Source organism: Cervus elaphus, chromosome 21 (assembly GCF_910594005.1).
Source record: "Cervus elaphus chromosome 21, mCerEla1.1, whole genome shotgun sequence".
NCBI classification, from domain to species: Eukaryota; Metazoa; Chordata; class Mammalia; order Artiodactyla; family Cervidae; genus Cervus; species Cervus elaphus.
Genome location: NC_057835.1, coordinates 22,088,108 through 22,115,825, shown reverse-complemented (window position 1 = coordinate 22,115,825; position 27,718 = coordinate 22,088,108). Strand labels below are relative to the sequence as shown.

Genomic DNA, 27,718 nt, shown 5'->3' with positions numbered 1-27,718 from the left:
GAAAAAGGGAAAAGTATGTGCAAGAGGAAGCAAATCAAGAAATCTAGTTTTTGTTTTTAACATAATTCTGCACAACACTAGTCACAGGGCAAGATGAGTCATGTCAAAAGTCAAACTGGAAAACTGAAGCTCTGGAGTAGCCAGGTTAATTATACCAGGTGCATCTATTTTTATGTGCTAATTCTTGACATTAAACCTTGATGGAGGGTTTCCCTGATGGTCCAGTGGTTAAGGATGTGCCTGCAAATACAGGGGACACAGGTTCAATTCTTGGTCCAGGAAGACTCCACAATCCAAGGAGCAACTAAGCCCATGCACCACACTCCTGAGCCCACTGTCTAGAGTTCATGCTCTGCAACAGGAGAAGTTACTGCTACCACAGTGAGAATCCCACACACTGCAACGAAGAGTCGCCCCTGCTTGCTGCAACTAAAGAAAGCCAGTGCAGAGCAATGAAGACCCAGTGCAGCCAAAAATAGATAAATAAATAATTTTTTAAAATTAGGCAGAAGATTGAATATACTTTTAAAAAAAGAAAACTTTGATATAAATGTAAGCGTGCAAACATATTTGTGTAGGCCAAGAGCAGGCAAAACAAAAAAATTATCTGTGTAATTCAGAAAAAAATCCTTCCTAGAAAGTAAAAGAGGACAGAGCTGAATCTGCCGATCTTTAATCTACATGTTTTATATTTATTATAGTTGATCCAACTCAACCGTATAAGCCTCATACAAACATGTAAAGTAAACTAGAAAGCTGAAAAAACAAAAGGCAGGTTAAATAAGTTCAGTGCATAGATAGGATTAGGTATATTGAGGCTACAAAACAAAGTGATGTACTTAATTGCATTTACCCAAACGTTTCCAGTAGTCATGTATGGATGAGAGAGTTGGACTATAAAGAAAGCTGAGCCCCGAAGAATTGATGCTTTTGAACTGTGGTGTTGGAGAAGACTCTTGAGAGTCCCTTGGACTGCAAGGAGATCCACCCAGTCCATCCTAAAGGAGATCAGTCCTGGGTGTTCACTGGAAGGACTGATGTTGAAGGTGAAACTCCAATACTTTGGCCACCTGATGCGGAGAGCTGACTCATTTGAAAAGACCCTGATGCTGGGAAAGATTGAGGGCAGGAGGAGAAGGGGACAACAGAGGATGAGATGGTTGGATGGCATCACCGACACAAAGGATATGGGTTTGGGTGGACTACGGGAGTTGGTGATGGGCAGGGAGGTCTGGCGTGCTGCGGTTCATGGGGTAGCAAAGAGTTGGACACGACTGAGCGACTGAACTGAACTGAACTGATACAAATACAACTTTTTTCACTTTCCAGTTTACCTAGCTTGGGAAAACACTGCCAGAATCCACCCCAAATGATTCATTTTGGCTATTAACATGTCATCCAGTGCTGAATGCCTAGTGTTTTCTTTCAAGGACTAGTATTCCTTCTTTTTAATCTTATGAAAAAATTGCACTTTCTACCCCTTTGGCCTTGCTTCTCAATGATTTCTTACTTTGTACACAAGAGCATTTTCTCAATTCCCAAAGTGTGACAAGTCTTTTCTAAAAGAAATGAAAAAAGTTAAAATATTGAAAGTTTAAGTATTTTTTCAAAGAAATAAACTATGCATTTTTAAAAGGTAGAGAAAGCAAAAACATTGTATTCTTTCTATTATGAGCAGCATCAGTCAATTAAACTTCACACACTGGATAAGATCTTTAAGTATTTTTTTTTCATAACATATTTTATTTTTTAAAAAGGAAGCACAAGTGTATTTTGACAGAGAAGTAAAATACAGAAAATGCAAAATTTGTTTTAACAATTGATATACAATATTTTGAGGCAGTACCATTATTTAAAAATACAGCATAGCCAATGGCCAATAAAATAAAATAAAAATAAAATTTCCTTTGGCATTTCATTTGGTAGAGTTAAATAGAAAATCTTTCTTAAAGAAATATTAGCTATTAACACAGTCCATAAGTTAGAGTATATGTTTTTTTTTAATTTTTATTTTATATTGGACTATAGCAGATTAACAATGTTGTGTGTTTCCAGTGTACAGCAAAATGGTTGTTACACATATGCCTGTATCTGTTGTTTTTCAAATTCTTTTCCCATTGAGGTTTTTACAGAACAGTGAGCAGCATTCCCTGTGCTATACACTAGGTCCTTGTTGGTTATCTGTTTTAAACACAGAGGTTGTATTTGTTGAAAGAACTTTTCCTTGTGTTTCCAAAATCCTTTTCTTCCATGATAACCCACATAAGGCGTGGCTAGCGAGGTACACAGGGCAAAACACTCTTTGGTAGATGTACTGTAAGGGAAAGTGCATGCACAAAAATTCTTCTCATTTTTATAGAAATAACAGCTTAAACCTGAGCCTCCTCTTATTGATGAGGTATAACAATTTGGTTGAATCAAAATAAAGCCAAACAATTTTTAAAAATTTATTTGTAAATGGAGTATAATTGCCTTACAAATGTTGTGTTAGTCTCTGCTGTACAACATGAGTCAACTATAAATATATTAATACATATATCCCCTCCCTCTTGACACTTCCTCCCACCACAATCCCCTATTGTACCCCTTTAGGTCATTATAGGGCCACAAGCTGAGCTCCCTCCCTATTTTAAACAGCAGCTTCCCACTAGCTATCTTTTTTGCACATGGCTGTGTATATACATCCGTGCTACTCTCTCAGTTGTCCCAGAAGCAGTGATATGTTTCCTTTGTTGCCATCATCTGACGCCACAATTCTGTACAATTAGTACAGTTCCTAGAGGAAGAAGGTTTTGTGAATGTCTGCAAACTTCAGGGTAAGATTATACATCAAGCATCATGTCATACTGCTCTTTCTTCTTCCACCTGCCACATCTCTTGACAAAAACCACATAGAGCAACAAAAACACCACCCAATAGCATGCATAGATGGATAAAGCAATAATTAGAACTTTCTTTTTGGATTCTGAGAATGGCTTTCTAACTTCCTCATAAATGGTGAAAATCAAACCACCCAGGAGAATTATAGACCAGACCGATACTGGAATGAGTCCCACAAAATTAGCAACAATTTTTTTCCTTCCAGATGTGCCCCACCCAGCTTTGTTTATTGTCACAATTGCAAATATCTTAGCAGGAAGTAAACTTGACATGTATAACACTGAGTAGAAGGACATGAAGACCATGACAATATTTCTTCTAAGGCAGATAGCAAAGGATGACTTTATGAGAGCCACTAACTTGATGGTTAACAGTAAGAGGAGGATGTTCCAAATGTTACCCCTGTAGAAGAATCGGATTACTGTGGCAATGAGAAAGAAAGGGAAGAACCCAGTGATGACGGCTTCATAGGTCATCCACAAGTGGTGTTTATGAAACCACAGTGCATTGTACAGCCACTCTCGGAAGTAGGACTTGCTCCAGCGGGTCTGCTGGTTTAACCATCTGAGATATTCCTTAGGTGTTTCAGTAAGGCACTTGGATCGAGCTGTGTATTTCGTTGCATAGCCCAAACTCAGCACTCGGTTCGTTAGATGCCTGTCATCTCCAAAACTACATTGGCTGCCCATAAATTCTTGATTGTACCAGTCTTCTACAAATTCATGCAGTAAGGAGTTTCTGTACATTCCCAGAGGTCCACTAATGCACTGGACACATCCAAAATAAGACTGACAGGCCCTTTCTATGTTAAAAGCCATCCAGTATCTCACACTGCTGAGGAAAGAGATCCAGGAATCATACTTGTTTAAAATCTGCAAGAAAAATAAAAGTAAGTAAAAATAATTACATAAAGGTAAATCTGCTGAAAATTCCAGTAAAATCTGCACCATCCTGAGGTTACTACCTAGAGTGTTTTGTTATTTTGTTTGCCTATTTTGGCTTTCTCCCTATTTTTGACACAGTTATATTTCTTTTTTTTTTTTTTTGATTCTCTATTACTGGATTAATTTTATAAGTAGATTACATATATTGGGACTAGATAATACATTTTTTCCTATTTTATCACTCTTTTTGCTATGATTTTTGTTTCTGTTCTTGTTATAATATTGAGGGGTTTTTTTAGCCTTGATTCTCAGTTCCTAAATTCTCTCCCACTCTTCCTTACCATTCAATATTTGAAAATTGTTAAGTCTTATTTTCTTCCACTCTGGTTAATTTCCAATCATGCAATTCTGCTATTTTCCCTTCTCCTTTCTCCATACTTTTTTGCAATGCCAGTGATAAAAAAGTTTCTTGTGTTCTGTACCCAAAACTTGAATCCTGAAATAAGGCTCTGTATACAATTTATTGAACGTTGTTTTTCTGGCAATATTTCATAATTATCTCCTCTATCTCAACTTTGTTCAGTTTTCAGGAGAATTTTGCATGCTTCTTTTTTATCATCAGGCTATTTCTTAGTCCATCTAGTGCATCTTCTTTGCCTTCACTATCACCATGCATATAAATATGGGTTATACAGTAATGCGATACCTAAATTTAAATCAAATTTCCATATGCTTCTTATCTTTTGCTAAAAACTAATTGCACTTTCCCAAGGAACTCATTTTACCTCACATACTTTCACATATATATTTTACTATCCTACACATTTCAAATCACCTTCATTAATATTGGTTTCATTAATTTTTTCCCACTGGTAGCAAATAACATGAAATAAATAATTGGAAAACCACAGGTTTTAAAGACATAGGTATACAATATAAAATCCATTCCTGCCATACTTCCATTTTGCTTAATCCTTGTATTAAGTGAGCTCCAATATCATCTTATCAGAACATTAAGTTATAGCTCAAGAAGATATTGTGAAAATAGTACACACACATTATATTTTTGGGCTACCCTGGTGGCTCAGATGGTAAAGAGACTGCCTGCAATGTGGGAGACCCAGGTTCAGTCCCTGGATCAGGAAGATACCCTGGAGAAGGAAATGGCAAAAAACCCAGTCTACTCCAGTACTCTTGTCTGGAAAATCCCATGGATGGAGGACCCTGGTAGGCTACAGTCCATGGGGTAGCAAAGAGGTGGACATGACTGAGTAACTAACACACACATTATATTTTACATAACTTATCAGCCACTACATACACAGGTTATAGCCCAGGATTAAGCAAAGAAATCATAAATTATTTCAATTTAGACAAAAGAAGACATAGTAAAGTATGTCCAAAGCACATTCTAATGTGTCTCCAGCTCCAGAACCAATACCTGGCACAGAGTTTGGGGTGGAGTAAATGTACAAGACCCTGATGCTGGGAGAGATTGGGGGCAGGAGGAGAAGGGGACGACAGAGGATGGCTGGATGGCTGGATGGCATCATCGACTCGATGGGCATGAGTTTGAGTAAACTCCAGGAGTTGGTGATGGACAGGGAGGCCTGGCGTGCTGCGATTCATGGGATCACAAAGAGTTGGACACGACTGAGTGACTGAACTGAACTGAAATGTACATTCAAAGGGTCATTTTTGCTTCTAAAAGTGACCCATGCAAAAAGTGAAGCCATACGCACCTTGACATCTCCCCCAACACCTCCAACCTTGTGGTCTACTTCTAAAACTTTTACCATCTCCACAGTTGCAGCAGGATCAAGCATGGTGTCTGAATCACAGACCTACATAGGAAAAATTAAAAAGTGAATGAAATATTAAAGACAATTGAGTATGCTCCGTATAGTCTAAATTTAGTCCAGTTCAGTTCAGTCTTTCAGTTGTATCCAACTCTTTGTGACCCTATGGGCTGCAGTATGAAAGCCTTCCCTGTCCATCACCAACTTCCAGAGCTTACTCAAACTCATGTCCATTGAGTCAGTGATGCCATCCAACCATCTCATCCTCTGTCGTCCCCTTCTTCTCCCACCTTCAATCTTTCCTAGCATCAGGGCCCTAAATTGGGCATATATATTATATTTTCAGCATTACTGTCACTAAGTCTCAATAAGTAAGTATCAGAGGGATGACAGAATTTGTTATATCATGACCAATACAAAAAAAAAAAAAAAGCTTGCTTTTCAGCAAGCTCAGTATTTAAGTTAATGACATCGTTGGCTAGAACAGTCAAAGTGATGGGCCAGGAATATCTTGTGAAGTGACCTGCTTTTCCTGGTTTGCTATGGTTGCTCCCAGTTTTGGCAATGAAAGTCTCATGTCTTAGGCAACATCCTAGGTTTCCAGGACTTGGAAAATACCATGAGTTGTCACTCAAGGTGTCTTTTTTTTTTTTTTTTTGATTGCTTTAACTAAGGCTTTTAGAGTGTCCCTGGTGGCTCAGATGGTAAGGAATCCACCCCCAGTGCAGGAGACCTGGGTTCGATCCCTGGATTGGCAAGATCCTCTGGAGAAGGGAATGGCTACCCACTCTAGTATTCTTGCCTGGAAAATTCCATGGACAGAGGAGCCTGGCAGGCTACAGTCCATGGGGCCACAAAGAGTTGGACACAGTGGAGCAACTTTTACTTTTAGGCAACTTGTCCCACAATCTGAAAGACACAAAATTTTCTAAGATAGTACTGAAAGGGAGGCATGTTTAACAGTGATTTCCCCTCCATTTTAATATAGTGAATAAAATACAGGAAAGCAATTCTCTTAAAATTAGTTGTATAATTCTGAAGCAAGATGTCTATATGATCTTAACTTGGCAAATGGCACTCGGTCAGAAAGGAAACCTGCATGGCCTTCATTCTTTATTCTAGAGCCTTAAGTATTTTTCTAGACCTTTGTACATAAAAGCAGATGTAAATTAACTGAAGCAGTTGTAGTAATTCTAATTGTTGTCCTTAAAAAAATCTTTATATGAGTCGAAAACTGCAATTTTGAAACCAAGAAAATTGTTGGGATTTTTCTATATCATGAACAAACAGACATATCTGTTTGTTTCTTTGTAGACCCATGACTATACAGTCCATTGAATTCTCCAGGCCAGAATACTGGAGTGGGTAGCCTTTCCCTTCTCCAGGGGAATCTTCCCAACCCAGGGATCAAACCCAGGTCTCCTGCATTGCAGGCAGATTCTTTACCAACTGAGCTATCAAGGAAGCCCAGACATTAGATTCTAGTCCTGTTAATTGCATCAGAGGCTTTGTTACATACCTATAAACTGGATTAAATCCAGAATTCTTCTAGTTTCCTCAGATACATGGCTAAGACTCTCCAAATGAATGTTGCCAATTTTCTCCCACTCATTTCCTTTGCAGTCACTAAGAACAGAGACTGCCCTTAAATCTCCTACAAGGGACTGTTCCAGGTTTTCCCCACTACACAGATGGCAGCCAAACTTCAAGAACTAGAACCTTCAGTCCACATCTCCCCATTAAGAAGTGCTCCTTCAGACTCGAAACTTCACACTAGCTTGAAACCTCAAAATAAAGTTGATGAGAAAGAGAAGGTGCTGACATCAACATAATTTTCTCCCACCCAGGATACGAGATCGAAACCTTATAGCTTAACTGAAAATGAAACACTGTCTTTTTATCTTTCTTTCCATTCAGTACTCTGGCATTGGCTTGGATCTGTTCATCATGCTGTAATTCATTAACAATGACAGCTTAGTGGAAGTGATTTGTGACCAGATAGTATTTATCTTAATTGTGGTTATCATTTTCCTTGGATTTATGAATGCCTACATGGAAGGTGCCTGGCAGTGTTGTGGTCAAAACTAACTGCACTAACACTTCTGGGGAAACTGAAACTCAGTTACATAAGATCACTGAGCAAAACACTTGGCTTAAAAAGATGATTCTTTCAGTGGGGTCTTTTTGTGGACTTACTTGACTTTTTAAATTCATTCTCTTTTTTTCACTTCTTTTTTTTTTAATGCATATAGTTGCTATAGAATGTTGTGTATATTTCTGCTGTACAATGAAGTGAATCAGCTATATGAATACATATATCCCTCCCTGGACCTCTCTCCCACCCCATGCCTCCATTGCACCCCTCTAGGTCATCATAGAGCCCCAAGATGAGCTCCGTATGCTATACCGCAGGTTCCCACTAGCTATTTGTCTTATACATGGCAGTGCATAGATAGCAAACCTAAGCTCCCAATTCATCCTACCCGCTCCTTACTCCTTGTGTCCACATGTCCATTCTCTATGTCTGCATTTCTGTTCCTGCCCTGCAACTAAGTTCATTTGTACTAATTTTCTAGATTCTGTATACATCCTTTAATATATGATATTAGCTTTTCTCTTTCTGACTTACTTCACTCTGTAAGATACAGCCACTATGGAGAACAGTATGGAGGTTCCTGAAAAAATTAGTAGAACTACCATGTGACCCAGAAATCCCACTCCTGGGCATATACCCTGAGAAAATCACAATTCAGAAGCCACATGTACCCTAAAGTTCACTGCAGCAATATTTAAGATGGACTTCTCTTATTTTGATTGGTTTGGGTCTTGGGGATCCTGGTCCTAAACTCTACTTCAGACATTGGGAATTATCCTGTTTATAATAGTCATCATACTCTCCCCTGGTATGTTGTATTCTCTCAAAACTTTAAACGCCCTGATCACAGTCACTGACTTCCAAGCAAATGTTCCTAAAGAACACTTCCTAAGTTTTTTAAAGAACAATTCCTTAAAATTTGGTCATGTCTCTGTTAAGCTGAGTGCTGCTGTACCATGCTCAGGCACGCAGTCATGTTCGACTCTTTGTGACCCCATGGACTGTAGCCCATCAGGCTCCTCTGTCCATGGGATTCTCCAGGCAAGAATACTGGAGTGGGTTGTCATTTCCTTCTCCAGGGGAGCTTCCCAATCCAAAGCTTGAACCCACACCTGTTAAGTCTCTTGCACTGGGAGGCATATTATCCTGCATCAGAAAGCCCTGTTAAGCTGAGAGTCTGATCTAAATATGGGAATTGCTAAAAAGAAGCAATAGGCCCAAAATGGAGTCAATTGTGCTTAGCCCGTGTCAGCAAATCAAGACTTAATATTGAACCTAATTGTAATTTAAGCCTCTCCAAAGAATGTGATATTTAAGCAGTAAAACTGGAATTACCTGGTCAGCACCAGTGAAGAAATCTGCCAGACTGACCCCCTAGCTTCTCCCAAAAGAAGATGACTTTGCCTGAAACAATCTACTTTTTGGTAGAAACTTCCCCATCCAAACAATAAATATCATGACTTGCAGATGGAGGTGTTATCTGTAATTCCCAAGTCTGGCAGTCCTGGATGGAATTTAATCAAGATTTTGCTTAATTATTTATATTAAAAGTAATTATTTTTATGGTTCTCTCACTACTTTATAAAAATAATAGGGATTTAATATGCCAGTTTTGAAAAAAAACTAAGAAAACAATTTGTAGAAGCATAAAGCCTCACAGTTGAAGTGGAGTTTACACATATTTGGCATGACAGCCTCACATAATTAGCTAAGGAATCCCAACATTTTAAAAATGCATTTCTTTCAATTTTACTAATTGTAATTTTTTATGAAAAGATTATTTACTAATAAAAAAAAATACTTGGTGAAAGCAGCAAATTAAATGCATTTTTGGAACAACTTAAATGAATTATATGACTTAAGGCAGGGGCCCCCGAACTCTGGGATCCACTGCCTGATGATCTGAGGCAGAGCTGATGTAGTAATAACAGAAATAAAGTGCACAATAAATGTTGTATGCTTGAATCAACCCCAAATCATCCCTCCTCTTCAGTCTGTGGAAAAATTTTCTTCAGCAAAACTGGTCCCTGGTGCCAAAAAAATTGAGGACCACTGACTTAAGGAGTAGATAGGGTATCCAGTTATAAAAAGTAAACCTGTCATCTCTGCAGATTTAGCTAAATTATATCAGTTTCAGGGTTAACTTCTAATTTTTACTTTTATATTGCTTATTTAGAAGCATGATAGATATATTTTCTAAATAAAACCCAGTGCTTGCTTCAGCAGCACATACACTAAAATTGGAATGATACAGAGAAGATTAGCATGGCCCCTACACATAACAGCCAGGACATGGAAGCAACTAGATGCCCATCAGCAGACAAATGGATAAGAAAGCTGTGGTACATATACGCAATGGAATATTACTCAGCCATTAAAAAGAGTACATTTGAGTCAGTCCTAATGAGATGCATGAAACTGGAGACCATTATAAAGAGTGAAGTAAGCCAGAAAGATAAACACCAATACAGTATACTAATGCATATATATGGAATTTAGAAAGATGGTAATGATAACCCTATATGCAAGACAGAAAAAGAGACACAGATGTATAGAACAGACTTTTGGACTCTATGGGAGAAGGTGAGGGTGGGATGATCTGAGAGAACAGCATCGAAACATTAATATTATCAAGTGTGAAACAGATCGCCAGTCCAGGTTGGATGCATGAGACAAGTGCTTGGGGCTGGTGCACTGGGATGACCCAGAGGGATGGGATGGGGAGGGAGGTGGGAGGGGGGTTCAGGATGGGGGACACATGTACACCCATGGCTGATTCATGTCAATGTATGGCAAAAACCACTACAATATTGTAAAGTAATTAGCCTCCAACTAATAAAAATAAATGGAATAAATAAATAAATAAATAAAATCCAGTTTTTATTTTCTTGCCTTTCTATATTGGTTCAGTATGGTCTCACTTTTATAGGGGAAAAAAAATAGACAAAACCTAGGCATAAGTTTGCCTTGGAAATGAACAGAGATCATTCTGTCATTTTTGAGATTGCATCCAAGTACTGCATTTTGGACTCTTTTGTTGACTATGCTGGCTACTCCATTTCTTCTAAGGGATTCCTGCCCACAGTAGTAGATATAATGGTCATCTGAGTTAAATTCACCCATTCCAGTCCATTTTAGTTTGCTGATTCCTAGAATGTTGACGTTCACTTTTGCTATTTTGACCACTTCCAATTTGCCTTGCTTCATGAGCCTAACATTCCAGGTTCCTATGCAATATTGCTCTTTACAGCAGCAAACCTTACTTCTATCACCAGTCACATCAACAACTGGGTGTTGTTTTTGCTTTGGCTCCATTCCTTCAATCTTTCTGGAGTTATATCTCCACTGATCTCCAGTAGCATACTGGAAACCTACCCACCTGGGGAGTTCATCTTTCAGTGTCCTATGTTTTTGCCTTTTCATACTGTTCATGGAGTTCTCGAGGCAAGAATGCTGAAGTGGTTTGCCATTCCCTTCTCCAATGGACCACATTTTGATAGTAAAATAACACACAAAATTCTCCAAGCCAGGCTTCAGCAATACGTGAACTGTGAACTTCCAGATGTTCAAGCTGGTTTTAGAAAAGGCAGAGGAACCAAAGAACAAATTGCCAACATCCGTGGATCATCAAAAAAAGCAAGAGAATTCCAGAAAAACATCTATTTTTGCTTTATTGACTATGCCAAAGCCTTCGACTGTGTGGATCACAATAAACTGTGGAAAATTCTGAAAGAGATGGGAATACAAGACCATCTGACCTGCCTCTTGAGAAATATGTATGCAAGTCAGGAAGCAACAGTTAGAACTGGACATGGAACAACAGACTGGTTCCAAATAGGAAAAGGAGTACATCAAGGCTGTATATTGTCACCCTGCTTATTTAACTTATATGCAGAGTACATCATGAGAAATGCTGGACTGGATGAAGCACAAGCTGGAATCAAAATTGCTGGGAGAAATATCAATCACCTCAGATATGCAGACGACACCACCCTTATGGCAGAAAGTGAAGAGGAACAAAAAAGTCTGTTGATGAAAGTGAAAGAGGGGAGTGAAAAAGTTGGCTTAAAGCTCAACATTCAGAAAACTAAGATCATGGCATCTGGTCCCATCACTTCATGGCAAATAGATGGAGAAACAGTGGAAACAATGGCTGACTTTATTTTTTTGGGCTCGAAAATCACTGCAGATGGTGATTGCTGCCAGGAAATTAAAAGACGCTTACTCCTTGGAAGGAAAGTTATGACCAACCTAGACAGCGTATTAAAAAGCAGAGACATTACTTTGCCAGCAAAGGTCCGTCTAGTCAAGGCTATGGTTTTTCCAGTGGTCATGTATGGATGTGAGAGTTGGACTATAAAGAAAGCTGAGCTCTGAAGAATTGATGCTTTTGAACTGTGGTGATGGAGAAGACTCTTGTGAGTCCCTTGGACTGCAAGGAGATCCAACCAGTCTATCCTAAAGGAGATCAGTCCTAAGTGTTCATTGATGTTGAAGCTGAAGCTCCAATACTTTGGCCACCTCATGCAAAGAGCTGATTCATTGGAAAAGACCCTGATGCTGGGAAAGATTGGGGGCAGGGGGAGAAGGGGGCGACAGAGGATGAGATGGTTGGATGGCATCACCGACTTAACAGACATGAGTTTGGGTAAACTCCAGGAGTTGGTGATGGACAGGGAGGCCTGGCGTGCTGCAGTCCATGGGGTTGCAAAGAGTCGAACATGACTGAGCGACAGAACTGAACTGAACTGAGGCATAAGTTTTCTACTGTAGAAAATATCAGTAGTATTTCTCTAACACAAGTCTCAGAAGAAACCTAAACAGATTCCTCCAATAGCAAAGTTTTTCTGATCTCTTGCCTTGTCTGTCACTGTTTTGTAAATATACGGTCATAAGCCTGGAAGATCAGTCACTAGGGTAGTAAATGGTGAAGGCAGAAGTTCAACCCAACTTTTAACCTCTCAGCATCCAGAGCTTATGGCCACACCCACCTCTATTGACTCAAGCTGGGAAAGGTAAAACCAGAAAGCTAAAATAAGACTAAAAACAACAGGAAGGGGGCAATCTAGAATTAATGTTTAGGTAACTCCTCCTGCCTGTGAGCAGAAGCAAACCAAGGGAACTATCTCTCTGAAATGACTAAACTTGAACCAAACTTTTGAGGTTCTGTTTATTTAAATTGGTCCCCAACCTCCCAGTTTCCAACAACAAAGTGCCATAAGTTCTCTGAGAGAGATTGTTCACATGATGAATTTAACTGTCAGAAGGGAAAGCTCTCAGAAATCCCTTGGGAGGAGTTTGTTATAGTGGGATTAAAGAGTTCTTTATAGAAGTTCAGGTTCTGGATGTATTTGGTGATAGAATGCCAACTAGAAAACCATCATCTACCACAGTCTGTGAAAAGTCTGTGAAAAGAAATAAATTCATGGACATATAGTATTTATTTGTTTGTGTGTGAAGGGTAGAACTCTAGCCCTTCTTAAAACCAGTCTAGTAGAAACAGAACTTCTACCTGTCTCTTCACCAAGTAATAACAAGTGTATAATTTCATGAAAGTTGGCTGTTTAGCTCTGGTCTAGAAACTATGGGGGAAAATACACCAGTTCATGAAGAGCTTAACTTGACACTGGGGAAAACCACAGGACATGATCTGCATGCAGAAAACTGAGGACAAATTAAAACTTCTTTCTGTCCATCTTATCATATAAAATGAAGGCTACAAAGAAACATGTAAGTTCTCAACAACTGCCCTCAGAATATTTCAGTTACTTAGATTTCCTGTATAGAACAAGAACCAACCAAATGTTATATACAATCAGTTCTCGTTATTCACAGCAGATATGTTCCTACCAAGTTTCCATGAACAATGAATTAGCAGATGTCAAAAAATTGCTTTCAGATGAAATACAGGGTTTGACTCCTCCAAGCCTCTGATCACAACATCTTTATCTAGTGATCAATGTCTAAAGGTTTAAAATTTGTGTTTCTGTTTTAAAACACACACAAAGACACACACACATATGATTTGTTAACAGTGAACTTATGTCCAACAGTACTAGAACTCATGCCTGAACAAAGCTCATCTAACAGACTATTTTCTCCACAAGGCATTTATAACTTTCTTGCATTATGAACACTAGATAGCACTTTGACATTTTATTTAGGGACCATTTTAAACAAAAACATGATAATGGACTAAACAAGTTACTTGTTTCCTATGTAAAAGCTGAGACAAGAAGGCATGCATGATCTTGTTTGACTTCAGCAGAGAACATGAATATTGGTTGACAAATCTTTTGCCACTTCACATATGTCTGAAAATGATTACAAAAGCACTGCAACTATTGATTTTGGGGTAGTATACAATTTAGATAGTAGGTTAATTTACAAAAATGAAATTCATGAATAATGTGGGTCAACTCTACTATTATGAATGATTCAGTCTTATTTTTCTCCTGCTCAATGAATCTTGGGTAGCTAGAATGCTATCAGATTAAATTCATAATAATGTTGTCTCCTATATGAAAAGTGAAATGATGTTGTCAAAATGTTGCACTCAGGATGTCAGCAAATTTTGAAAACTCAACAGTGGCCACAGGACCGGAGAAGGTCAGTTTTCATTTCAATCCCAAAGAAGGGCAATGCCAAAGAATGTTCAAACTACCATACATTTGCGTTCATTCCACATGCTAACAAAGTGAAAGTTGCTCAGTCATGTCCCACTCTTTGTGACCTCATGGACTATACAGTCCATGGAATTCTCCAGGCCAGAATACTGGAGTGGGTAGCCTTTCCCTTCTCCAGGGGATCTTCCCAACATGTTAACAAGGTTATGCTCAAAATCCTTCAAGCTAGGCTTCAGCAGTACATGAACCAAGAACTTCCAGATAGATGTTCAAGCTGGATTTAGGAAAGGCAGGGGAATTAAAGATCAAATTGTCAACATATGTTGGATCATAGAGAAAGCAAGGGAATTTCAGAAAGAAACATCTACTTTTGCTTTGTTGACTATGTTAAAACTTCTGACCCTGTGGATCACAACTAACAGTGGAAAATTCTGAAAGAGATGGGAATACCAGTCCAGCTTACCTGTCTCCTGAAAAACCTGTATGCAGGTCAAGAAGCAACAGTTAGAATCAGATATGGAACAATAGGCTGGTTCCAAATTGGGAATAGAGAACATCAAGGCTGTATATTGTCTTGCTGCTTATTTAAATTCTCTGCAGAGTACATCATGGGAAATGCCAGGCTGGATGACTCACAAGCTGGAATCAAGACTACTGGGAGAAATATCAACAGCTTCAGATATGCAGATGATACAACTCTAATGGCAGAAAGTCAAGAGAAACTAAAGAGTTCCTTGATGACGGTGAAAGAAGAAAGTGATAAAGCTGACTTAAAACCCAACATTCAAAAAACTAAGATCATGGCATCAGGTCCCATCACTTCATGCAAATAGATGGGGAAAAAGTGAAAACAGTGACAGATTTTATTTTCTTGGGCTTCAAAATCACTGCAGACAGTGACTGCAGCCATGAAATTAAAAGATGCTTGCTCCTTGGAAGGAAAGCTAAGACAAACCTAGAAAGCATATTAAGAAGTAGAGACATAGCTTTGCTGACAATAGTCTGTATAATCAAAGCTATGGTTTGAGTAGTCATGATTGGATATGAGAGTTGGACCATAAAGAAGGCTGAGCATCAGAGAATTGATGCTTTCAGTTTGTGGTGCTGGAGAAGACTCTTGAGAGTCCCTTGGACAGCAAGAAGATCAAACCAGTCAATCCCAAAGGAAATCAACACTGAATATTCATTGGAAGGATTGTCACTGAAGCTGAAGCTCCAATACTTTGGCCACTTGATGTGAAGAGCCAGTTCATTTGAAAAGACCCTAATGCTGAGAAAGACTAAGGGCAGGAGAAGGAGGAAATAGAGGATGAGATGATTGGATAGTATCATCAACACAATGGACATGAGTTTGAGCAAACTCCAGGAAATAGTGAAGGACAGGAAAGTGTGTCGTTCTGTAGTCCATGGGGTTGCAAGAGTTGGACATGACTTAGCGACTGAACAATGAACAATGTCTCCTATATACTTCCCTTTTAGAAAATGTTCATCAGTTCAATTCAGTTCACTCATTCATATCTGACTCTTTGCAACCCCGTGGACTGCAGCACACCAGGCCTCCTTGTCCATCTCCAACTCCCAGACCTTGCTCAAGCTCATGTCCATCGAGTTGGTGATGCCATCCAACCATCTCATCCTCTGTTATCCCCTTCTCCTCCTGCCTTCAATCTTTCCCAGCATCAGGGTCTTTTCAAATGAGTCAGTTCTTCGCATCAGGTGACCAAAGTATTGGAGCTTCAGCTTTAGCAGCAGTCCCTCCAGTGAATATTCTGGACTGATTTCCTTCAGGATGTACTGGTTGGATCTCCTTGCAGTCAAAGGGACTCTCAAGAGTCTTCTCCAACACCACAGTTCAAAAGCATCAATTCTTCAGCACTCAGCTTTCTTGATAGTTCAATTCTCATATCCATACATGACTACTTGAAATACCATAGCTTTGACTAGATGGACCAGACATTGACTAGACTAGACATTACTTTGTGGGCTAAGTAATGTCTCTGCTTTTTAATATGCTGTCTAGGTTGGTCATAGCTTTTCTTCCAAGAAGCAAGTGTCTTTTTAATTTCATGGCTGCAGTCACCATCTGCAGTGATTTTGGAGCCCAAGAAAATAAGTCTCTCACTGTTTCCCTTGTTCCCCCCTCTATTTGCCATGAAGTGATGGGCCTGGATGCCAAGCCAGGATCTTAGTTTTTTGAATGTTGAGTTTTAAGCCAGTTTTTTCACTCTCTTCTTTCATCAAGAGGCTCTTCAATTCCTCTTTGCTTTCGGCCATAAGGGTGGTGTCATCTGAAAAAGCTGTTCATATTTATTGTGTATTTTATACCTGGGAAATCCCTACTACACACATTGTAAGGCAATTTTTCTCTTTCATCACACAGACTGCTGGCCATTTACCTTGTAAAATTCATGTTCAGTGACAGGAGATATGTTAAAGCAATTAAATAAGCTAGCTGTCACAAGATACTTAAAGTCTTCTGATATTGTAGAATAAAATATGGTTCAAAAAGGCAAATATAACATAATTTCAAATTTAAAAAAGGATAGAAGACATATATACTGGAAAGTATTTATTTGAAAATCTATGTTTGGGCCAAGTATTTGTGGCAGATGATTTAAATTTTGCTTATTGTGGTTTTCTACATTGTGCTATTTAGACAAATGAAAAAACTAACATAAGTAATATTTTGAAAAGATAAGAAAGACTTTTGCCCTACCTTAAACCGTATCTAGGCAGATCAGAGAAAATAAAAAGTTTCCTCAGGAAATACTTTGATTCAAAATTAAGAAAACCTTCCTCATTCTCCTCTTTATTTCTCATTCTGTATATCTTTGTTTTCTCATTTTGTTATTTTTCTTCTTCTGTTTTTATATCTTCTCTGTCTCTGAAAGGATCCACTAGCATCATTGATGAATTTACTACTACATTGGATTTATCCTAGACTAAATCTTGCCTCCATATTCCACGTCAATATTAATTATTTGAGGGACTATAAAACCGAGACAGTTATTAGTAGAGAAACTAGAAATGATAGTGGAGAGAGATAGACAAAGAGGTGATAATTGATAAAAATTGGTCTGGAATATACCAGAGGATGTCAACTGACAGAGCCTCAGAGGTAGGTGGAAGGTTGCCTTGAAATAAGAAATAAGGTGAGTACCTTTGGAGCTGTAAGCAGGAGAGTAAAGAAGGCCTTGATAGCCTTCAGAACAAGTATTTTTGCTGTTCTGTTTCGTAGGAGGCAAGATCACAGGTAGTCAAACAGGGAGGAGTTTGGGTAAGGCCCTAGGAGAGTGACGAACACATGAAATAACAGACATGAGAGGAATAAACAAGACATCTATTCAAGATCAAGTGAAAAGAGTGCTGATGAGTGCCAAGGATCCAGCTGCAACTGGAAGCCAATCATGTTGGCCATCTCTTTGCACACTTAAGCAGTGTTCTTCAGCCAGGTTAGCAAGTATGAGCAGATGGCCAATTTCTTCCCCTAGTCTCCATTCTCCCCTGTATATTGGAAAGAACGTTGCTCCCTTCCATCCCTAACCAACTTGAACTCCACATCCAAGCATTTGTGATGCTCAGGAGCTGATAACCTCCACCCCCTCCCTGCTTGGTCTTCCTGGGGCTTCTGCTCTACAACTCTTGGACTCTGGGACAGTGTTTTTGTTTTACTTTCAATTTTCATTGAAGTATAGTTGGTTTACAATGTTGTATTAGTTTCAGGTTTACAGCAAAGTGAATCAGTTACATTGATACATATGTTTGAATTTTGGACTTCCCTAGTGGCTCAGCAGTAAAGAATCTGCCTGTCAATGCAGGAGATACAGGTTTAATCCCTGGGTCAGGAAGATCCCCTGGAGGAGGAAATGGCAACCCACTCCAGTATTCTTGCCTGGGAAAACCCATGGACAGAGGAGCCTGGTGGGCTACTGTCCATGGGATCGCAAAGGATTCAGACACAGTGACTGAAAAACAATAACTTTTGAATTTTAGTAATTTCCACTGCTATAGGGCATGAGTTGTTAAATATCTGGGGATTTGATGAAGGATGAATGGAATTGACTAGTCTCAGAGTGCCAGAAGATTTTTTTTATCCTTACTTGAATGGTTGGAATGGGTTGAGAGTCCAAAAAGGATTCAGGGCCCAGTTACCAGTTGCTACTGAGGTCAGTCTATCTGGAGGCTTCATCCTGAAGGAAGAGAAATTCTCAAGCCTGATTACATCTGTCACAGGGAGCCTATTCTAACATTATATATTTTATTTTTTCTTGGACAGGTGCAATGTCAAATTATCAAGAATACAAACAAAATTCAAAACAAAAATGATGGGAGAAGGAGGTTTGGGTGGAGCAGGTTGAAAAACAAAAGAAACCCTACACAATGACTTCTTGATTTGAAATGACAAATATAACAATTTTTTTAACTAGAATTAAAGGTAAAGTATCAAAATAGATGTTCTCTTCTTTTAGGCTTCATTCTTCAAATCCTCTGCAAGTTTCCAAGTCATTCCTTCCTTTAAATATTTTATTCTCTCATCTGAGCCTGAAGTTGCTCTAGTTAAATATGTGAAGATGTACTGTGTTAATTAAAACTACCTAAATTGTGATAGCTCTAGAAATCAGAAGAACTTGGGAGTGAAATTCTATCAATTCCTTAGAAGAGAGATTAATATATAGGTGGTATCAACTTAAGAAACACCTCAGGACTTCCCTGATGGTCCTGTGGTTGGCAGGAGGACTCCCAATGCAGAGGACATGGGTTCAATCTCCAGTCTGGTAAGATCCCACATGCCAGGAGCAACTAAGCCCATTTGTCACAACTACTGAAACCTGCATGCCTTAAAGCTCATGCTTTGCAAGGAGAGAAGCCCCTGTAATGAGAAATCCCTGCAACCACAACAAAGCATAGCAGCACCACCTCACTGCTCAGCATGTGCCTCAGTAAGGACACAGTGCAGCCAAAAGTTAATTAATTTTTTAAAAAGAAATACTTCAAAACTCTTCTGAGATTAAACAAATGCACTCTGTGGTGGGAACTGACATAGACTATAATTTTCAAGTAAGAACTAAATGATCATATGAAAAATAGCAATAATATTACCAGCAAGCTTTTTTCTTTTTTTTACCAGTAAGCTTTTTAATAAAGTTAATGATACCATCATTAGCAACTTTTGTAAAGCCCACTTGGATACGTGATTTGTAATAAAGATCTCAAACCCCTTGTGAGATTAGTTTCTTGTATCCAGGTAACCGAGGTTTGGGAGGTGGTCTTCCTCAAGATCAGCAGCTGTTACTAACTATGGCTAGAACCTCAGTCAGCTGACACTGAAGCCCAGAGCCCATTCTTACCCCATTACACACATAGAGACCCACTGGGCATCATAAAGGCCCCTAATGAACACGATGAGTCCTCTGAAAACTAGGATTTTGCTTTCAACAGAAGGGGAAAGTGTCCATCAGATTTTGTAAGCCAGAAACATTTCTCCTTTCTTGATATATATATGGCTAAAATCTACTAAAAGTATCTCTAAAATATTATAATTAGAAAACTCCCAGGAGCAGAAAAATCCCTACACCTATTTTTTGGCGAATGTATAGTTGACTTATGTTGTGATAATTTCTGTGTTAACCTATCTTAAATGAGATTTGTTTATATATTTTCCATAAAAATTGTTAGAGTGGTATCTTCTTAAGAAATGCTTCTTTATCTCAATAAAACCAGGAGAAAAAATGAAACACTTCCATAACAGCACCCCCCCCAAAAAAAAATCTCACAGAAACCCTACTAACATTCTAAAAAAGAAAGTCTTAATGACAACTAGGAGTGGAGAAATCCAAGAGTGTGCAGGCAGGGAATTAATGAGAGACACAGCCTGTCTAATTTTCATGCAAGCAAACACCATCACAAATGTTTTCAAAGGTCAAGTTGCAGTGAATGAGGTAATGCTATTTGGGGAGTGAAATAAACATGACAGGTTTTGCTCTGAAAAGTTGCGTTTTCCTCCCACCCCTTCCCTTTTTCATTTTCCTGTTCTCTTTCTCTGTGTCTACATTTTGAATTCCTTATCCTTTTAAATCAAAATTGTTTTCTCCATTCTTTTTTGCCTAGGCTCCATGAAAAACTTCCTAGGGCCGGTAGATTTTCTTAAGACCTTTCTGCTGGAACAGACACTATTTTCTTACAAGGCTGGTGCTTTTAAGATTGATTGTGGAAAATAATGGTGGATTTGACTTGGCAGGTCCAAGGTGGCAGAAAAGGGAAGAAAGGGGAAGAGACAGATTTCCTGATCAAAAGAATCTTGATTTCTAACCAATAACATTGCACAAGTGAAGTGTTTTCATTGTCTTAACCATTTTATATGATTTTTTTCTCTTTCTCTTTTGAGCTGTGTTTTAAACAGTCCTGGGGCTTCCCCAGTAGCTCAGCTGGTAAAGAATCTGCCTGCAATGCAGAAGACCCCAGTTCAATTCCTGGGTTGGGAAGATCCCTCGGAAAAGGGACAGGCTACCCACTCCAGTATTCTTGGGCTTCCCTGGTGGCTGTTTTCAGATGAACTGAAAGGAGTACTGTGTCCAGAGGAGACCAAGATGGGCTATAGCATATGATTGGAGAGATACAAAAGATGCTTTATTTAAATGTACATCTGTCCCAAAGAAAGGCAATCCCAAAGAATGTTCAAATTACCGCACAATTGCACTCATCTCACACGCTAGTAAAGTAATGCTCAAAATTCTCCAAGCCAGGCTTCAGCAACACGTGAACCATGAACTTCCAGATGTTCAAGCTGGCTTTAGAAAAGGCAGAGGAACCAGAGAACAAATTGCCAACATCCAATGGATCATCAAAAAACAAGAGAATTCCAGAAAAATATCTATTTCTGCTTTATTGACTATGCCAAAACCTTTGACTGTGTGGATCACAATAAACTCTGGAAAATTCTGAAAAAGATGGGAATACCAGACCAACTGACCTGCCTCTTGAGAAACCTATATGCAGGTCAGGAAGCAACAGTTAGAACTGGACATGGAACAACAGACTGGTTCCAAATAGGAAAAGGAGTACATCAAGGCTGTATATTGTCACCCTGCTTATTTAACTTGTATGCAGAGTACATCATGAGAAATGCTGGGCTGGAAGAAGCACAAGCTGGAATCAAAATTGCTGGGAGAAATATCAATAACCTCAGATATGAAGATGACACCACCCTTATGCCAGAAAGTGAAGAGGAACAAAAAAGTCTGTTGATGAAAGTGAAAGAGGGGAGTGAAAAAGTTGGCTTAAAGCTCAACATTCAGAAAACTAAGATCATGGCATCTGGTCCCATCACTTCATGGGAAGTAAATGAGGAACAGTGGAAATAGTGTCAGACTTTATTTTCTCGGGCTCCAAAATCAGTGCAAATGGTGATTGCAGCCATGAAATTAAAAGACGCTTGCTCCTTGGAAGAAAACTTATGACCAATCTAGACAGCATATTAAAAAGCAGAGACATTACTTTGCCAACAAAGGTCCATCTGATCAAGGCTATGGTTTTTCCAGCAGTCATGTATGGATGTGAGAGTTGGACTGTGAAGGAGGCTGAGCACCGAAGAATTGATGCTTTTGAACTATGGGGTTGGAGAAGACTCTTGAGAGTCCCTTGGACTGCAAGGAGATCCAACCAGTCCATCCTAAAGGAGATCAGTCCTGGGTGTTCATTGGAAGGACTGATGCTGAAGCTGAAACGCCAGTACTTTGGCCACCTCATGCAAAGAGTTGACTCATTGGAAAAGACCCTGATGCTGGGAGGGATTGGGGACAGGAGGAGAAGGGGACGACAGAGAATGAGATGGCTGGATAGCATCACCGACTCAATGGACATGAGTTTGAGTAAACTCTGGGAGTTGGTGATGGACAGGGAGGCCTGGCGTGCTGCGATTCATGGGGTCGCAAAGAGTCGGACAGGACTGAGTGACTGAGCTGAACTGAACTGTCCTGGCAGATGTGGAGACCTACCTGTACATAATCCACACTCTGCCCCAGTGCTCTGAAGGCCGTGTACATGACTTCTCTTTTTCCACCCCATTTTTGCATGATGCAAATACTCTTGTTGGACAAGACCAACTGGGTGACGTGCAGTGAGGTTTCTTTGTGTGACTCATCCGTCTCACCAGGACCCTTCGCATGGTAGTTGTTCTTCCAGATATAAGTGGCTGACTGGTCCCTGCCCATGACTTCACTGAAGATGTCCATCATGTAAAGGTCATCTTCCGAGTTTCCATCTATGACCATGACAACTTTAATTCCAGGGTATGTTAGCCTTTTCACGGATTGCAAACATTTCCGCAAATAGTCTGGATCTTCTTGATATGCAGCAATGCAAAGAGCAACAGTTCTGTTCAAGTCAACGGGGATATTTACATATTTTTTCATTTTCCGGTGCTCCAAAAAGGCAAACAGGTTTTGAATAAGAATATGTAAAGCTAAAAAGGCGCCATATGGTCCAAAAGATAAATAGTAATCATCCGTGTGGATAAACTGGTAGCCGATAACATAAGAAACTATCATTCCAGTGAGGAGAGAGACTCCAAAAAGTGTGGTTCCAAATATTCTCAGGATGGATAGAAAACTCTCACAATGCATCTGTGAAGCAATCATATGATACACTTGGTTAGCCACTCTTGTCCCACACTTGTTACATACAGGGTACCACAGGTAGTGCATTGGACTAGAAGCAATCCAGGTGTTCTAGCCCTGAGTTTGTCACTTAACTAGCTCTGTGACTTTTTGCATCTCAGTCTGCCCATCTGCCAAAGAAGGATAAGGATGCCCTTTTGACACACCTCAGAAGACTCTTTTAAACATCAAATGAGATGACGGTGTGATGTACCATTGAAAATCATAATGTGTAAGCAAATATTATTAGATTATCTATCTAAGATGCAATTTATGTTCCAGGTCATAACCAAATGTATAATCTAAACTTCTTGGCAAGTAAAACACCTTCATTCTGCTCCCTGATGTTCTCTCACCCCCAATCCTGACCAGTGAAAACTACAGGTTTTGCTGAATTTCCCATGTGTAATTCCAGCTCACCTCTGATTCAAATCCCTCAGCTCACTTTTTTCAAGCAACCAGCTCAGATTAAAGGTCAGCATAACTGGATTCTAGGACTAGCTCTTTCATCAACTAGATATAGTTGATGTTCCATCAACTTCCCTGCTGGCTCAGCAGTCAAGAATCCACCTGCCAATGCAGAAAACTTGGGTTTGATCCCTGGGTCAGGAAGATCCAGTGGAGAAGGAAATGGTAATCCACTCCAGTATTCTTGTCTGGAGAATGCCATGGAAGAGGAGCCTGGTGCCACCATGGGGTGGCAAAGAGTCAGACACGACTAAGGGATTAACACTTTCACTGTCATACTTTCTTTCTATGGAGAACAGTATTTTAAAAAAAAAATACAGATTTTTTTAAAAAAAACTAAAAATAGAGCTAAAATAGTTTAAAAAATAGAACTAAAAAGCCAAAAACAGTTTCTTTAAAAAAACTATCCCACTACTGGAATATACCCTGAGACAACCATAATGCAAAAGGACATATGTACCTCAATGTTCATTGCAGCATTATTTACAATTGCCAGAACATGGAAGCAACGTAGATGTCCATTGACAGACAAATAGAGAAGATATGTTACATATATACAATGGACTGTTACCCAGCCATAAGAAAGGAATGACACTGGGTCATTTGTAGTGATATGGATGGATGTAGAATCTGTTATATAGGGTGAAGTAAGTCAGGTAAAAACAAATATCATATATTAATACATATATATGGAATCTAGAAAAAGTGGTGTAAATGAACCTATTTGCTGGGCAGGAATAGAGACATAGACACAGAGACTGGACATATAGGCACAGGGGTAGAAATGGAGGGTGAGACGAATTGGGAGAGTAGGACTCACACACACACACACACACACACACACACACACACACACACTGCCTTGTGTAAATTAGATAGCTAGTGGGAAGCTCCTGTATACCACAAGGAGCTCAGCTTGGTCTCGGTGATGACCTAGAGAGGTGGGATGGGGAAGGAGGGTGGGAGGAAGACCCTAGAGGGAGATGATATATGTATATATAGCTGACTCACTTTATTGTACAGCAGAAACTAATGCAAGATTGTAAAGCAATTATACTCCAGTAATAAATTTTTTTTTAAAAAAAGAAGCAACACACCCACAAATGGAGTCATCTGTGTTAAGCCCTGAGTCAGCAAACTGAGACTTAATAATTAAATTAAATGCAGTTTCAGCCTTTCCCAGGGGTGTGACTGGTCACTCTGGAGTTACCTGGCCATCAATAATGACATAATTTGTGATAAACACTCTCCTTATCCCAAAGGAAGGTGATATTGCCCTAAACAACCAATTCAAACCGATACAAACATTTTTTCTCACCTCCTTCTGCCCACAGAAACCTTCAATTTTGCATGACTCCTGGGGTCTCTTTTTACTTGTTAGGTAGGATGCTGCCTAAATTAATGAATGATTGAATATGCTGTTGTTGTTGTGTGTGGGTGCTCCGTTGTGTCAGACTCTTTGGACTGTAGCCCACCAAGCTCCTCTGTCCAATGAATTCTCCAGGCAAGAATACTGGAATGGTTGTCATTTCATTCTCCAGGGGATCTTCCCGACTCAGGAATTGAACCTGAATTTCTTCTGTCTCCTGCATTGGCAGGTGGATTCTTTCCCAGTGCACCACCTGAGAAGCCCCAATTATTGAATAAAGCCAATTAAATCTTCAAATTTACTGAGGGTTTTTTGGGTTTGGGTTTTTTTTTTTTTTTTTTGGTTTTTCATTTTTTAACATATGCTCAGCTCCAAGAGCCATCACTCACATTTTATTCCCTATGGTCACTATAGTGCAGAAAAAACTTTTCCCTTCTTCCTTTCTAGGTTTTTGGTTGGTTAAACTGTTAAAATGACAGAAGATAGATTAAAAAGAGAAAAGCAAAATTTAGTTATGTACTTATGGTAGTTCTCAAAAGACATGAAGACTGAAAATACAGCCAGGTAACTGAGGTTTATGTAAGATCTTGAGCTAACGAAGAGCTAGGACACTGAGTCAAAAATGGGAGGAAGACAACTTACAAGAAAGCATAGGAGGGACTTCCCTGATGGTCCAGTGGTTAAAAGTCTGCCTACTAATGCAGAGGACACGGGTTCTGTCCAGGAAGATCCCACATGCCAAGGGGGTAACTAAGCTCATGTGCCACAACTACTGAGTCTGAGGGTTGCAACTAGTGAAACCTGCATGCCTATAGCCTATGCTCTGCAACAAGAGGAGCAACCACAATAAGCCCACATACCGCAACTAAAGAGTAGCCCCTGCTTGCCACAACTAGAGAAAACCCACGAGCAGCAACAAAAACCCAGCACAGCCAAAAATAAATAAATAGAAACTATAAAGAAGGTGTAAGAGATGTTTGGATCTTAGGCCCTAGAGGAGATTGAATAGAAAATCTATATCACAAAAGCACAAAGAATGTATCCAAGTTTTATCCAAGGAGTCTTGGGGTATATTTGCTTATTATTAGAAGTCTAGAGTAATTATTTTTGAAAATTTCCTTCTTTTCCTTAAGTTCAGGACATTGTACTGATTCAGGACAGTGTCCTGATTTTTTTACATTTGCAAATCTCGGCAGGAAATAGGAAGCAACCTGAGTGAACTTTCAAGTTGCTCTCAGAGTTACAATTTTGTTTCCCGAAAGATTCAAGTTGCAGATAGGTCTCCCTAAGCCCTATCTAAAGTTGGTAGAATTTTCTAAGAGTGGAGGTAAGAGGGGTTTATAATTCAGATCTGCTGCTGTCCAGGGAGCGTGAATGATCCACAGTGGGATTCCAGGATACATCTGTAAAGGGCATTGCACATGAAAGTCTAAAGCTAACAAAGCCTGTTTATAGGGACCTGGAAAGTAGGACGAGTTGTAAGGGGTAGCAGATTGGGCCATATCACCCATCTTGGGTGATTCTGATAAATTTACTTTCTGGATGTTTTGGGAGGGCTCTCTGAAAATCTTTTCAAGAAAGGGAAATCAAAACAGGCAGCTAGGTATTTCAGAGATTTTCTGGGGAGGTTGGAGAAGTTTGGAGATCTAAGGGAATTTGCTGAAGGAATGGGCTGGATTTTAAGTAAGAGAGTAGCCCAAAAGATATTTCGGGGGGTCAAGGACAGGGAGTCAGGGAGAAGGGGAATTTACATTAGATGCAGATGTTAAGATTTGTTCTTAGTATAATTCTTATTTTTTATCTTGTTAAGGGAGTCTTAGCCCTTACACTCCTTGGCATCCAGTTTTCAACATGGTCTTTATGTAAGTACAAATAAAACAATTGTTTAGGCTGGGAGCTCTATATTTTTTTTCTTTTAAATATAGTCAATTCAAAGGATTGAATTGATGGGTTGGATCTGCTAATCACAATAGCTACTCAAGCCAATAAATCTTTTAAAGGCTTAACCATGGATGCGATTGGCATCCCAAAGGAGAATGCAAAAGATATAGCCCACTCAAGATCCAAAAATGTGACTCCCAGAGTTAACAAAGACTTTCATTGTCATAGGCAGTAGGAAGGATATAGTGAGAAGGATCTCTTCTGGTTCTCATGAGAATGTGAGACACTTCCAGTCACAGATGTTCTAGTCTGGCAAGCCAGGCAGGTGCTGCTAATATGGGTTTTTCTACCACTAACAAGACAGTGAAGGTTGACAGGACAAAGGCTGCATGTGGACTGGGACCCCTTATGAAAAATTCCCCTGAGAGCTGACATGATCAGACAAAGATGATGCTCCCTGTGAATTTACGTCCCTGAACCCAACCTACTCAACTAGCTACCAAAAAAAAAAAAAAAACCACATCAGTATATGCACCTTCAGGCTGCAGAGGAAATATTCTCTTTGAGAAAAAGAAATTCTCAGCATTTTCATTTCACCAAATCCTGCACGCAGAGATCTAGAGACTGACGAAGTAAGAATTCTTACCTTCTGTCGTCTCTTGTCAGAGATCTACCAGTCTGAGCTGTAGCAGCCCCAGCAGCAAAGGACACATCGAGCTATAAGACAGTAAAACTTTTTTCTTCTTCTCTTATAGGTTCTTTGGCTGGTTAAACAATTACAATGATATAAGACAGATTAAAAGAATGATTCAACCATGTCCATAGATGAGCCCCATAAAGATAAGAAGACTCAAAGGGCAGCCAGGTATTGGAGGTTTATATACATTCAGAGCTAAGGAAACAAAACAGGTAGGAGAATGAGGGTACACAAAGGAGGAGATGTTTCAAAAAAAAAGGTTACCTGGTTAACACAGATAAGTTTCTCATGTAGAAAGGTGTTTTTTTGTTTTTTTTTTAATTGGTGGCTAATTACTTTACAATATTGTGGTGGTTTTTGCCATA

The 27,718-nt window shown here is 39.3% G+C and overlaps 1 protein-coding gene and 1 pseudogene across 1 annotated transcript; one reads left to right on the top strand and one right to left on the bottom strand.

The window, feature by feature from the left end:
- Positions 1-2,822: 2,822 nt before the first annotated feature.
- LOC122679417 (hyaluronan synthase 2-like) lies at positions 2,823-22,905 on the bottom strand. Its single transcript, XM_043880075.1, has 3 exons — positions 22,279-22,905; positions 5,507-5,608; positions 2,823-3,752 (listed from the first exon to the last, which is right to left on the bottom strand). Exons 1-3 carry the CDS (start codon positions 22,903-22,905, stop codon positions 2,823-2,825), a joined length of 1,659 nt encoding a protein of 552 aa, XP_043736010.1.
- On the top strand, positions 9,869-9,937 carry LOC122679690 (annotated as a pseudogene).
- Positions 22,906-27,718: the final 4,813 nt, after the last annotated feature.

What these genes read in the sequence shown, in the direction of transcription:
- LOC122679417 (XM_043880075.1), bottom strand. Translation starts at nt 22,905, where the DNA reads ATGCATTGTGAGAGTTTTCTATCCATCCTGAGAATATTTGGAACCACA. An exon ending in AGAGTGTGGATTATGTACAG is followed by an intron (nt 5,609 to 22,278) that starts GTAGGTCTCCAC and finishes TTTCCTATGTAG; the next exon opens with GTCTGTGATTCAGACACCAT. An exon ending in GTGTTGGGGGAGATGTCAAG is followed by an intron (nt 3,753 to 5,506) that starts GTGCGTATGGCT and finishes TTTTTCTTGCAG; the next exon opens with ATTTTAAACAAGTATGATTC.